The sequence below is a fragment of the Neopelma chrysocephalum genome, unplaced genomic scaffold (assembly GCF_003984885.1).
Source record: "Neopelma chrysocephalum unplaced genomic scaffold, ASM398488v2 Primary Assembly neopelma1_116, whole genome shotgun sequence".
Taxonomy (NCBI): Eukaryota; Metazoa; Chordata; class Aves; order Passeriformes; family Pipridae; genus Neopelma; species Neopelma chrysocephalum.
In genome coordinates this window covers 2,545,791-2,559,401 of record NW_020897778.1, presented here as the reverse complement: position 1 = coordinate 2,559,401, position 13,611 = coordinate 2,545,791, and the positions used below count along the sequence as shown (strand labels likewise).

At 47.0% G+C, this 13,611-nt stretch overlaps 1 protein-coding gene across 1 annotated transcript in view; it reads left to right on the top strand.

Moving 5' to 3' along the window:
• The window catches only part of TBX5 (T-box 5), a 40,151-nt gene that overhangs the window by 11,000 nt on the left and 15,540 nt on the right, over window positions 1-13,611 (top strand). The window contains exon 7 of the mRNA XM_027696778.1: window positions 8,214-8,305. Coding sequence (XP_027552579.1) covers window positions 8,214-8,305 — 92 coding nt within the window. The remainder of the gene's footprint in view (window positions 1-8,213; window positions 8,306-13,611) is intronic.

The window sequence follows — 13,611 nt, the reverse complement described above, 5'->3', positions numbered from 1 at the left end:
ACAAAGCACCCAAAGTCGGGGCTCAGGGCGAGCTGAGGGGCTCGCTGAGCTCAACAGGATGGTTTGCTCAGATGGAGACGACCGACCGAGGAAGTTGCCTTTATCTTTCCCCCCCTCCCCGTGGGTCAAAGGCTCCTAATCTGGAGGAGGGAGCCCGGCGCTCCCCTCCGCGGCCGGGGGCTGATAACCCCGCGGGGAGGGCGCGGGGGGCTGCGGGCTTGGCTGCCGGGAGGCCCGGGAAGGAAAGGGAGGCTCTGCCTGAGATCAGCTCCCCGCCTGCCCAGGCAAACAAAGCACGAAAATAATGGAAGAGGTTTGTCTTCCGGTGGAATAGAAAAGGGTTGGATGGAATAAGGGTTTTCTCGGGGTGCTGCCGCTGTCCCGCTGGGGGGGGAACCCATTCCCCTTTCTCCTTCCCTGCTTGGCTTTGGGCTTCCTCACCCAGCGAGGAAGGAGAAGGCTGGAGTAGTTCACTACTGTGGTAGTTATGCACAGATGTATAAGGGGTGTCTTTCCCCAGCTGCCTCTCACCACTGCCCACAGACACTCTCTTGGGCAGAGCCCCATGAAAAGTCAATTTTCCTTCAGCAAACCCCCCCCAATTCCTCACTTAATCGCTCAGAAAGCGCTTACTCCAAGCTTTTAGTTGTGCTCAGGGGCAGGTAGGACTGCTCCTTTGTACTAGATAGAGGGAAATAATTGTTTTGCAAATGGAGAAAAGTCATTTAGCACCCCAGATAAATCCCGGATGCTTTCCTGGAAACGTAAAGTAGGAAACTCCTAAACCTGCATGAAACAATTGGGTTTCCTCCATCCATCAGTTGGCAGGAGAGATGCAGAGAGTGGAGCTGGGCTGGAGAAGAAGGAGTGTTTCACCGTAACTAGGGAGAAAAGAAAATACTTCCCTGCCCTTTAAAATAGGAGCTGTTGGCACGGCCAGGACAAGCAAACTCAATCCAAGTTGAGTCCTCGCCAAATTATGCCTTAAATTATAACTCCGCTGTGGACGCTATAAAATCAAGTTTAACTTCTGCTTGATGGATTTGGAGAAAGAATATAATATTAATAGAACGGGGAGTTAATAAAACAGGACACACTGCCTGCTTTAAAGGCTTTTCCCAATGAGAAAACAGACCTGAATTTAGCTGCTTTGCTTTGAAGAAAAATAGGACTGTTTTATAGGAAAAGAAATTGTCATGCAAATAAAACAAAAGCAAAGCAGAAACATGTAAGTACAGTAGTTTGGGAAAACTGCCATATTAGGAGGAGCAGGAATATTTGATTGTAAATCAGCAACATCTGTTTGATAAGAAATGACATCTGTGTATCTGTCTCTGTCAAAACATAGGCACTGACAAAGGCAGGAATCCCTACAGACACACACACTCCCATCCCAGCAGACACATCACCCACACGCAGACACCACGACATATTTTACACACCCCCTACACATTTTACATACTCTTACATCCCTCTTTCCTCCCCGACACGCACATTCCTCCTCTTGCTGCGCTGAATCATTGGGGGAACAAAGAAAGAGCCGTGGCCGTAGCCCCAAGATAAAGACCCAACCGAGAAAGATAGAGCCATAAAAATAAACCAGGGAATGATCTCCCCTAAATGGCATCTCCCTCCAGGGAAGGGAATGAAATTTGGAGCTTGCCCCAGTGCAGATGGAGAATGATACTGGGGCTGCTGCAGATGCTGCTTTGCTCAAGGAGTAACATCCTCCAGCTGAGTTGGGTGGCAAAAAGCACCGGCAGAAACCCGAGTTCAGCTTTCACAGCTGAGATGTTGCTGGGCAAACCATATTTTCGTGTTGCATTTTCATGACTGCATTTCTTGCTGCCATAAATTACTGCAATACCACCAGCCTGTGGCTGCTGCATGGAGGTCCCCAGGGAGGCTCTGCCTGTCCATTTTCCTGCCTATTTTTTTCCTATTTACAGCCATTTCTCTCTCACTCCCACCCATCACCTGCAGAGCATCCTTTGTGCAAACTTTCCCATCCACCCAATCGTTCAGTTTGTAGATTCCGACACATTTTACACGTAATTTTTATACACCCATGCATTTCACACACACACATATGTGTTTTAGAGCTGTGTTAATGTTGAATTATATTGCAGTATTAATTGTGTGACTCGCCCACAAATGCATTTGAGTCTGTGCTTACACAGCTTATAGAAATACTTGCCTGATTCCAGATCGGTCAATTTATTTCAATAGCACAGCTGCAATCCCAGTGTAGGGCTTGTGCTTATTTCCCCTGATATTTTAGACAGCCTGAAAAGATATTTAAGCACCCTGGGATCTCCCTCTCCCCAGCCCTACTCCCCAAAAAGAGGCTTAAGCTATGAAGAGGGTTTTGGTAAAGTTTTCAGTGCTGTTGTCAGCAGCTCTGTTGCCCACCTCCCCCATCTCTGCAACCCTGAAAAACACCCCAGAAATACCGAGGTGTTAAAATAGGTCACATGCACATTTCATTTCCTTGCCATTTACACAATGGGTGCTTGCAATCAGGTTGATTCCCAAATATTAACTTCCCCTGCAGTTAAGCACCATTTTGCTGTAGCTTAAATCATTGTGTTACTAGCTCATATTTATTAGGTACTAGCTCTCTGCTTAGGACCAGGAAATGAACCCTAATAGACAGAAATAATTAAGGTTCTGCCCTCATGAGGGTTCTTTCAAAAGCAAGAATTCACAACAATTATTCTCATTAATTTTTACAACCTGCTTTCCCCGTTAGCTGGACTTGGGCTTTATATTGGTGTCCCCCCCTCTGGATATCCGGTTTTATGCTGATTTGTTTTTCCCTCCTCCTAAGTTATTTAACATTCTTGGTAGCCAGAATTGTTTAAGGAATTGTTAGCCCCTGATGGGATGCTGCAGGCACCCAGAAATGCAGCAGAGCAAAGCAGAGGATCAGGGAAGGGAATGGCTGAAGACTAATGGGATGCACTCCCAGGCAGCTGGGGGGCTCTCTGAATGTATAGGTTCAACTGCCCCTAGAAAGACCCTGTGCTAAAATGGTGCTGGTAAGTTGGCCAAACCAACTGGTTCTCCATCCTGCTGAACTCTGGAGAGCTGCCTGTGCTGTCCATCCTCTGAGCACGTGGCCTGTTGTCGCTCTGTCGAGGCATCTTGTAGGGCTGGGTGGGTGTAGCTGCTGCAGGAGGTGGGCAGGTCCTTGGGCTTGGAGTGTTTTCTCCTGGGAGCTCAGTTCTCCTTGTCTTTGGTTGCAGGTGGCCACCTCCATCACTTCAGCAGAGGCCACCAGTGTGGTGGCCTGGCTGGCATCCCGTGGCATCCCATCCCAGTCCCTCAAGCTCTCTCTGCCCAGCCTGAGATCATTGGCTCTATGTCTTCCCACCTCCATGGGTAGAAGGGGCAGCCCCTGTCCTTACTCAGGGCTCTTCTCAGAAGGGGGGTCTCCCAGGAGAGAGATGGGGCTCCCTGGGGTTAAACGAGGTGAGACCACGTGTCTCCTCTTCATTGCCAGAGCTGGTGGCTTCTGTGCAGCCCTTGGTCACTCCAGGATGGCAGTGAGCTGCTTATCTCCCACTGACCCTCACTGGGGCTCCTCAAATCTCTGCTCCCAAATGCTTAATCCCATTCCAGGCCTTGGTAGCAGAGTGCTTCCTTCGAGAGGTCTTGTGTCCTTCCCCCCTTCCAAACCTGTACCTGAACCAGTCTTGTCTCCCTCTGCCCCTCTGTCCTCAGTCTTGTTCCTGCCTCCCTGTCAGCCCCAGGACCCTTTTGTTTCTCAATCCAGCCCTCCTCAAGCTCAGAAAAGACACTTTCTCTCTCTCCAGCATCACTCCTGCTTGCTGACCCACCTCCTTCCCCCAAAACACTGTGCAAGGTCTGTCTCTTCTCATCCTTCGTTCTCGTCTCCCAGTTCAGCCAACAGCCTCCTCAAAGAGTCCCTCTGTCTCACACCACTACCTCTGACCAGCCACTGCCTCTCAGTCCCTCCCATTTCCTTCACTGGCTTTGGGTTCAGCATCTTCTCCCCCCTGCCAGCAACCCCCCTTCCCCTGGCCTTTACCTCGGGCTCCAAGTCCCAGCTGCCCATCCAACTCCTCTTTGGCCCAGCCAGATATCCAGAGTCTCAGCAGGCACCTTGTCTTCATCTCTTTCTTTCCTTCCCACTTCTCTGGCTTGGCTTCCTGCTCCACACTGACTTGCTTTCCACCTGGGCTACGTGAAAGTGCAAAAGAAAAAGGCTTTGTGCTTTCCAGCCCCAAGCCCAACCTCCCGAGGCTCTCAGCACAGAGAGATGCAGGGATGGCAGGGATGATTCTGGCCCCTCTATGTCACGTTGAGCAGGACCATGGTCACCTGCAGGGCAGGGACAACACATTTCCCCACAGTGTGGGGAGGTCCATGCGTGTTCTTCCCAAGGGTAACCACCTCGACCTCTTCATCACTTAATGGGGTGACCTGAATGGTGATTTTTTTTTTTTTTTGCCATTCAGACTTTTAAGTTCTCCAAGTGGGGCAGTTGTGGACAAAAAGAGGTCAGAAACTAAGAACCTGCATCCCTTGCAGAACATGAAGTCCCTTTTCCAGAAAGGCAACTCAGAAACTAAGGATCCCCATCCCTTCCAGAACATGAGTTCCCTTTTCCAGAATGCCCAACAGTTTAGGACAGTTTTGGAAGAGCCCAAAGAGGTCAGGGTGGTGTGTTTTCCCTTAGCTAAAGTGCTAAAAAAACCCCATTGATAGTAAAATAATTAAATAAAATACAGTCCAGGGCACATACCTGGTATGGAACACATCGCCCCTAACAAAGTTTTAACTTTGCCCTAACTTCTAAAATCAACAGCAATTGAGAAAGATCTTACTATGGCAAGTTCTTGACAAGAAAACCCCAATACTCAGTGGTAGTTTTGATCCTGCTCATAATGATATTCATGAGCCCTTAGGCACAAATACCCATATAAATACGTGTCCATAAAAAACAATTTTAAAAAGTGTTTTTCCTTGATGTGAGAAGATGCAAAGCTAAATTTGATCATGCTGAGGATGCCATTGGAAGTGTCTCAGCATAAGTGTGTTGAGGTCAGTCAGCCCAGAGAGGGGAGTGCAGGGGAGCGATGCTGAGATTTCATTGGGAACTGTCGCCTCCCGTTCAAGTGAAGGTGATCCCATAGGTCAGACAATCCCTAAAAAGTAACTCTGGGAGGCTTCACCCTGGAAAGCTCTTGTCTCCAAGGGTCTGTGGCAGCTTCAGAAATCAGTGGTCAGAGCAGACTTTGCCATTGGTTTCTCTCAGTGACAAATACGTAAACACAGCCCTACAGTTTTATTGAATCTGTGCTATATAACTTAGCCCTGGGCACTCTGTCTTAATGACCTTGCAAGAAGTTGTATTTTTTTATTATTATTATTTTTTGTGATGTAATTGTCATTTGACTTTCTGACAGCTTTTCTTCCCCCCTCTGTGAGTTACAGTCAACTAAACTGAATTTTGCTATGGCAAAGTTGATCCAGAAGAAGGTTATTTCCACCCATGGGTTTGCTTTTCCACCTCTGAAATAGTTTGTAAGTCAGGCAAAAACCGGCCAAACAAAATATCTTCCACAGGTTGTTTTCTAAAGCAGGGCTTCACTAACTTTTTCTCTGTTTTCTATTTTGTTGTGTACGGTTCTGTTAAATCTGGCTGGGACTCCCCTGGCTTCGTGTTAGGGCTGATGCCATGAGTTATCATCTCTGTTCTGAGAGCTCCAATCCAAGTACTCCAAAGATCTGAGAATTAATTCAAAACCTTCTGTAATCCCTGGTTTCTAGATGCCTTCAATCCAGCACATCCCCAATTTTAAGGAGGTTGAAAGCCGTGATTTCACTTGGGGCTTTCTGCCACCAACACGTGTGTTAATACTTTTGCTTTTAAGTTCCTGATGCAGGTTAGGAGACTTTTCTAGTCATAAAACAACGTATTTGCAAGTTCCAGAGCCCATTTAATATTTTGTCTGATATTTCACGGGTGATTAAAAGCTTGATTAATCAAACAGGGCATTCATCTGAGGCCCTTAAATTAGGGGCCAGGGCACTGATGGCTCCTTCTCCGGTGAACAGAGAGCGCTGGGGACCTGTGAAGGCGGTGCTACCCACCTCAGAGCCCCAGTGCCCTCTGGCAGTCCCCATCTCCCTCCACTGATTCCAGCAGGAACGCTGGGAGACGAGGTTCCTAGTGCAGGCGCCTTGGTTAAAATGCCTTCGGTTAGGTTGGGATGAATCCGGCCCTTTGTACATTTGTGTGCTGGTGCCAACCCTGTAAATCCTCGCTCAGTGAAGGGCTTCACTTATGCAAGCAAATATTGCCATTGGGGTCAGCAAGGGAGGACAACTTGTACATTTACTGCGCTTCAGGAACATTCAAAATGTTGAATAATGCCTATTATTCCTTATAGAAGAGTCACCACCTCGCCAGTGGAAACCGATAGGCTGTTTCTTTGCAAAATATACAGCTGGTTGTGTAATTATTCAGGGCTTTTAATTACAAAATGTGCCTTTGTTTTATTGCTGGAGAATGCCTCAAAGGGCCAAAGAGATTGTTTGTTTACCCTTCTCTTTGAAATCTTAAATGCGTGATGGAAAAAAAAGCCCAAAGGCCCTCTTTATATGCTAAATATGGTCCCAATTTAATGGGAATGCCTTGGGGATAAGCACAGGGGAGATAGGGTCTTCGTGAGAGATTTGGGGCTGAATTAGGCAAAAATGGCAAATAAACAACCGGCCTTTGGAAAAAAATATGCCAAAAGACAAGAAAATAGCAAAATAATCTGGTGGCGCAGACACCTGGCGGGGTTTGCTATTGACAGTAGCTGAGCCAGATTTTCCTCTTTGAATTTTGGCAAAGAGGTGGGTCCGGTTGTTTGTGCTTGAGTTGCTGAACATGAACCTCTCTCTGTTCCCCCGCCATCGATCTCGAGCTCTTTCCTTCCCGTTGGCCAACTTTCAACAGGAAGGAAGGACGGTGTTTCCATAAAACACGGCAAGGGAGGGATGTTCCTCCAGTGGCAAACACAGGGTTGTCTCTCCTGCTGGGCAAGTGGCTCTCCTGACTCCTGGCTGAGGGCTCAGACTGCCAGGCAGTGATGGAGAAAGAGAAGAAGGGGAACTGTTGCCTCTTCTGTCTCTATATTAGGGCCTTGCAGCAACATCACCCCTGATCCAGACTCAGTCCCTCTTGGCAACGCCACCAAAGCATTACTGTCAAATTTGGGATGGCAGAGTGGGTTTGTACAAGATCCGCAGCGAATTTTAGGGTGTTGCCGGTCCACAATTAATATTTGCTTAAATGACAACCCATGGCTTGAAAAATCCTGCTCACCTAAGCCATCAGAAGTGCGTGAAGGAGGGGATTGCACCTCTTTGAGTGACACAGTTCCCTTGGGTAAGGGTACGTTCTGTACAGCAGCTGCTTTAAATGTTTAACTTTGATGTTGTAAAGTTGAGTCTGAGGAGGATTGATCCCAGCAAATTTTAGAAGCTGAAGATAGCCAACAAAGTGAGTGAACTCATCCCTCTTAATTCCTTCTGGAATTAATGGGGAGACAAATAATCCTCCAGGGCTTGATTGTCATGGGTGAAGTTGCCCTCCGAGTACTTTAGGTAGTTAGTGCATGCAGTGCTTATAGGTGTGGGGCTGACTGGGGCAGGAGGTTGGATGCAGAGCACCTGGAGCACATTTAGCTGGTCTGAAATACAGAAAGAGGGAGCTTCAGTGGCTGGAGAGGATGCAGGGTCTGAGAGCTGAGGTTTTGGTCATGGCTGCACATTGATGAAAAAACGCTTGTTGGTGTCAGTGGGATTTGTTCAGACCATATGACTCCCATCCCTGGTCCTCTGGTCGGTGCAGCTCTTTGTGTCCCAACAGCAAAAAGGAAGCAAGAACTCTAAGAAAGCAGACTTCCTCCAGAGAGAAATGTGTGTGTGTGTGTGTGCAGTCCCACGTGTTAGTTACAGGACACGCCTGGGAGGAGTGAGAGGTTGTTGACAGGAGATATTTCTCCAATGGAACGATCTAGAGGAGGGCCCATCTGCAGTGGTCAGTGCCTGAGCTGAGGGATGACTTGAGTTCCTGAAAGCTGTGTTTTCCCTCCCATCCCTACCGGGACTGAGTTTAATAAGCAATATCCCCTCTCTCCCAGGCCATGCCTTGGACTTGTGATGAACCCATTGCATTTCCTCCCTTTCAGATCACCCAACTCAAGATTGAGAACAACCCCTTTGCCAAAGGCTTCCGCGGCAGCGACGACATGGAGCTCCACAGGATGTCCAGGATGCAGAGGTAACACCTGTCTCCATCGTGGGGACCCTCTCAGGGCTGTGAGAACCACCCGGGCTTGGCTTTACGTGTCACTTTGTGGCTTGGGATAGGCCAGGATAGAGTGGCAGTCCCTTCCCTGGGGTCTGCATGTGCGTTTTACATCGGGTTGTTGAAATACCACCAGGACGTGGGGCCGAAATTCAGGACCTCTCTCTCTCTCCAAGGTGAATGCCTTCACTGCTGGGTTTCAGGTTGTGGGTTGTCCTGGCTGCAGGGACCTTGTGTTTCTTTGTGAGACGTCCCCATCCAGAACAACCTCTAGCTTTGTGCTCAACAAACATCTCTGTGGCTGCAGGTGGGCTTAGAACTGTTTAAAGCAACCAGAGACTTGGACCAGCTCAAAGAAGCTGTGGCCATCAGGCTATCGTGGAAGAGTTGGTTTTTTCCCCAGGTGACAGTGCTTTAAGGACAAAGCTCACAGCCTTGTTTCGGGAGTATGTTTGGTAAGGATGCTCCACATGCTTCTGGAGATCTTGCTGTAGAGTCCTGTGTTGTGCTGTCACTGCCTTTTGAGGCTCTTTGGCAGGAGGGGAGTGTTTGCCAGGTCGGGTCTGGAGGTGCAGAGCAGGAGTGCAGATGTGGTGGTTTCAGGCTGAAGGAAGAAAGTGTTGGAAAATGTCGGGATCTCCAGGGCCAGGTGGCTGAGGAGACCTTTGTGAATCTCAGTTTTGGATTGTAAGCACTTTAGCCTGAAAATCAAGCCTAAATCTTGTTTAAAAATCTTGTTTAAAGTCCTTTTCTAAATGTCAGGTCCTGCCGGTAATTAACTCCGTGCCTTTCACTTCTCTTGGAACTTTGTCCATGTGTCAAAGCTGCTTCCTGGTGCAAATGTTTTGCAGGAACAGTGCCATAGCCATGATTACACCTAGGACAGATGTAGATGCTCAACACAGCATTTTCCATCCAGGAGGGGAGGAGCGACTCCAATCCCTTATTCTCTGGCATCGGCAGCGCTGGTTCTTGGTGCAGGGCTGTAGGGACCTGCCCTGTGACCTTCTGATGGGAGGGTTCTTCCCACTGCCCTGCCAGGACCAGCTGTAGGTGGTCACCACAGGCTGAAATGCAGATGTCAGAGTCTTTTCTGGTTGCTGCAGTTGATGACCTGAGCATGGCTCTGCACAGCCAGGAAAATCGTGCTGTCAGGCAGCAAATAATTCCTGCGATCCCACAAACACGCCCAGAACCCTCCTCAAATGTACTCCTGCGTACAAACATTTTCAGGCTCAGCCCCAGAAAAGCCAATATATAATGCATAAAAAAAGGCATATATAACTCTTAATCTTCTCAATCTAAATCATCTCTGAGGTCTCCTGAATGTGCCCTGTGTTCCCTGCCTGCCCTTTCCAAGGACAAGCACAGATCCTGGCACGATGTGTCAATATTTATTTATTTATGGGTGCTCTACCACTTGAAATAGCTTCCCCCCTACCCTGTGCCAGTCTCCCAGCCCCTGCTGGAACTCGAGTAACGATGTTTTCCCCCCCCTCCCCATTTTTTTTTGCTGCTAAACCACCCTTTCATTACGGTGGATGGAAAGATTTGAAGGTTCACATTCACGGTGGGGTTTTTTCTGCGAGGGAGGGAGGAGGTAGAACAGGGAGGACTCTTAGGAAGGGCTCTGTGCCATGTGAAGAGCGCGGCATCAAGCCATGCTGAGCTTGTGCTAAAAATTGCTTGGCATTTTTACGCAGGCCTGCGGTCGTAGTCGGTGATACAGTGAACAGAAACACTCGGAATATATAAATATTCCCCCTCAGGCCTGGCAGAGTTGAAAGGGTTAAAATCCACAGCCTTGGCTTTACAGGATAATTTCTGATATTCACTTCCTTCATAACTTATCCCCTGTCCCCGATAGCATAGAAATGGCTGTGTGCCTTTACAAAGATGTCATTTTTTTTTTTAAGGGAGGGCAGGATAAGATTATTATAGTGAAATAAAGACCCATTCAAGGTTGAAAATATGTGCCCACCTTTGTGGTTTTTTGTGTATATATATGAATATATGCAAAATTATATATAAAATATACGAAAACATATATAAAATAAGTTATATATAAAAACAAATTGTATATATAAAAAATAGATTGTGTCTATAAGATAAAGAACCATTCAGGATCGAGAATGCTAGAGAACTATGGCCTGCCTTTTGTGGGTTTATATAGGTTTAACATATAAATTCATATTAAAATGTAATTAAAGGTATATAAAATATATTTTAATATATCAATGTATGTGCATGAAGTTGTTTCCCAGTGATGGACCCACTCCCCAGCTGGCAGGTATAAATAAGTCTATCTTGGTTTTAGGGGAGTGATGTCTATTTATGTCCTTGGAGAATATGATGGGATGTATTTTTAGTGCTATTCCTTCATTATGAAAAAAGTATCTGGAAAAAATAGGGGTTTATAAGAGTGCACAGCTTTTTGCATCAGAAACTGGTGACCTGACATTCATCAGGTCACTGATCATCTCATTAAGGAGTACAGCCATGGAGGAAAGGAGTTTTTCATGCTGAGGAAAACTTCAGCACCTCTATGTTTTCTCTATTTAAATCTCAAATGCTTCTTAATTCCCTGCAAATTTTCCTTTGAGAGCTCACCCCGTGGGTGGCAGGGTGGGTGAGGAGTTCTCTGTCTGCCCATCTCATCTGCAGAGCCCAAGTGATTTGCTTAGAGCGCTTCCCTGCCTTTAAACAACTAAAATTACCTGAGATGAAGTCCTTCCTAACAGAAATAACCACCATCCAACCAGCCCTGGTGGTCTCCTTGCCCCTTTGGCTGTCAGAGGATGGGACGGAGACCAGTCTCTTGGGTTCAGGATGATTTCAGTCACCTCAGAGCAGATCTCGCAGTGGGATGAAGTGAAGCTGGTGAGGTGCTGGTGGAGACTTGGCAGGATGATTCATCCACTGAACACCTGCCCTTGGCAAATGGCAGGAACTGAGAGGAAGGAAGACAAAGCAGGGAAGAAAGACAAATTCCAGTGCCAAGGGTGAGCTCAGGGCGAGGTCTCGGGGCTCTCCCTCCATCTCTATTTGCCTCCACGTGCTCTGGCCAAGCAAAAGCAACGTGTTTGTCCCAGGGATGTCTGGGGACAGGAGCTTTGCAGGGTGGATGGGGATGTCCTTGGGTCCCTCCCTCTCCTTTCCAAGGCCTTCCATGTTGATTTTTCTCCTCCTATTTCCCAGAAAAAAAAAAGTTAGTCAGTCTGTCCAGGTAGTAAACTTCATCCAGCAGTGATGCTGAGGCTTTCAGCAGCAGATGGTTTCATTCAAAAAGGATAGCCATGAATCCAGAGAGATCCAAATTCCAGTGAACACAGGCTTCTGATACATGTTCATTTTGCCCCCACTGCCTTTCTTTCCTGAGGAATGCAGGGCTCCTTTATCAGCTTCTTTGGTGGGATGGGTGCTCTGGGAGAACAGGCTTTTCCCAATTTTCCACTTTCTGAGCGTGAGAATGAGCTTGTTATTTCTTTGATTAATGAAAAATACCCGAAAGTATTAAAAAGAAAGGAAATCACACTAGAGGAAAATGCACAGAGGGATGTGAGTTGTACTACATCTGTACCCTGTGGTCATGCTGGAGTTGAAAAACCATAAATCAAGTAAAAATGATGCAGTTGTGATGCTGGGAATTCCAGGTAAAGTATTCCTTTTGGATCTCTTGCCCCTCTGTGCTGTAAAAATCTCTTTTGCCTCCACTTAGAGCTTCTGCCTGTGCCAAGGGGGATTTGGTGTGGAGTGCAAGAGCAAAACACGTGGCAGAAACCCACAGAGGGTGAAGTTTATGCAGAGAGACGAGATCTGCGTTGCAGATGCCAGTGTAGGACTTTGCCCTGAAAATTCTCCATGCATTGAGAATCAGTGGAGCTGTACTAACAAACCACATATTTGGGTGATTTGGGGGGTTGCATGCAAGTCACAGCTTTTGTTATTATTTTTTTTTCAGTCTGTGACTGCCAAAGGACAGCAGGGGAGCAGCGTTTGTGGGTCTGGGGCTAGAGCGCTGTAAGAGAGCAATTCTGTTAAACCCTGTAACCAATTTTTGCTGGTCATCTGCAACTCCCATTGTCTTTGGTGGTTGTTATGGGAGCTGAAGAGCTTCTGGAAGTCTGAGGCCCTGGTTACTGTTCCCTCAAATTAATGTAATTTAGTCCTTTAAGCTTCTTATTGGGAAAGCTTCTGAGAGGAACGATGATTCCATGAAACGGTGGCTCTTGAATCCCTTGTTGGGTCCTTTCAAAGCCAGACAAAGATCCAGAATGATCCACAGGACAGAGCAGGGTGATGGGTATGTTATGAGTATGTTTTCTTTGTCAAAGATCACGAGCCACAGTTTGCTGCCTTTGGCATTAATCCCCAGTAATCTTGTTGACTCCAAAGGAATTGTCTCGGAGATTCCCGTGTGTAATTGAGAACGGAAACTGAGCCAGACACAAAGGACATAAAATCAGTTCCGTTATTCAGAGCTGGTGTGACAGAGATGACAGTGCATTTTGGGGTGGCAATAGAATAAATGGATGAGCCTCTAGGGATTGTCTACCTTGGAATGTTATCATGTTGGACTGGGAGGCACCAGGCTGACTAATGCAAATGGGTCTCAGCCCACTGCAAACAACTTTGTTCTTCTCGTATCTTCTCATGACATCTTTACATCCACATCCATTTCCCATGTTCTGCCATTGAAATCTCCCAAGAGCCACGTGCTGTCTGAAACATTTTCAGTGTGAGACTTAGAGTTATAACACTGGTTGGAAAGATGATGCTTTCCTCCAGCAAACATCCCCGAGGAAATTTTCCTGGTCAAAGTCCCAGTGGAAACCATAGGCTTGAAATGTGTCCTATAGAATTTGATGGAATTCTGATGAAATCCAAAATAAAGCTCTGCAGACCTTGCTGGAGGGTATCCACAGCTCTTTTAAAGTGAGAAAGTCAGCTCAAGAAACACAGAACAGCTGCAGTTTCTTCTGTTGAACCCTCTGACCTGCAGAAGCTCAGCCCAGCACAAAGGGATGTTGATGGTGTCTCTGTTGGCCAACATCCCTTCTCTGTCTCCTCTTGTGTTCTTTTTATTTCAGCATGAACAGTGGCATTTTTCTGCAGGAATCTACCTTTTTATTTGTCTGATAATGATGCTCTAGATCCCTCTCTGCTTCTTGGGTTTCTTGCAGTGATCTCTTTGGGCTGCACTGCTCAGAGGAGTGGTGGAAGCACTGGTTGAAAACATACCATGGAATCATCATGGAAGATTTGGGTTGGAAGGGACC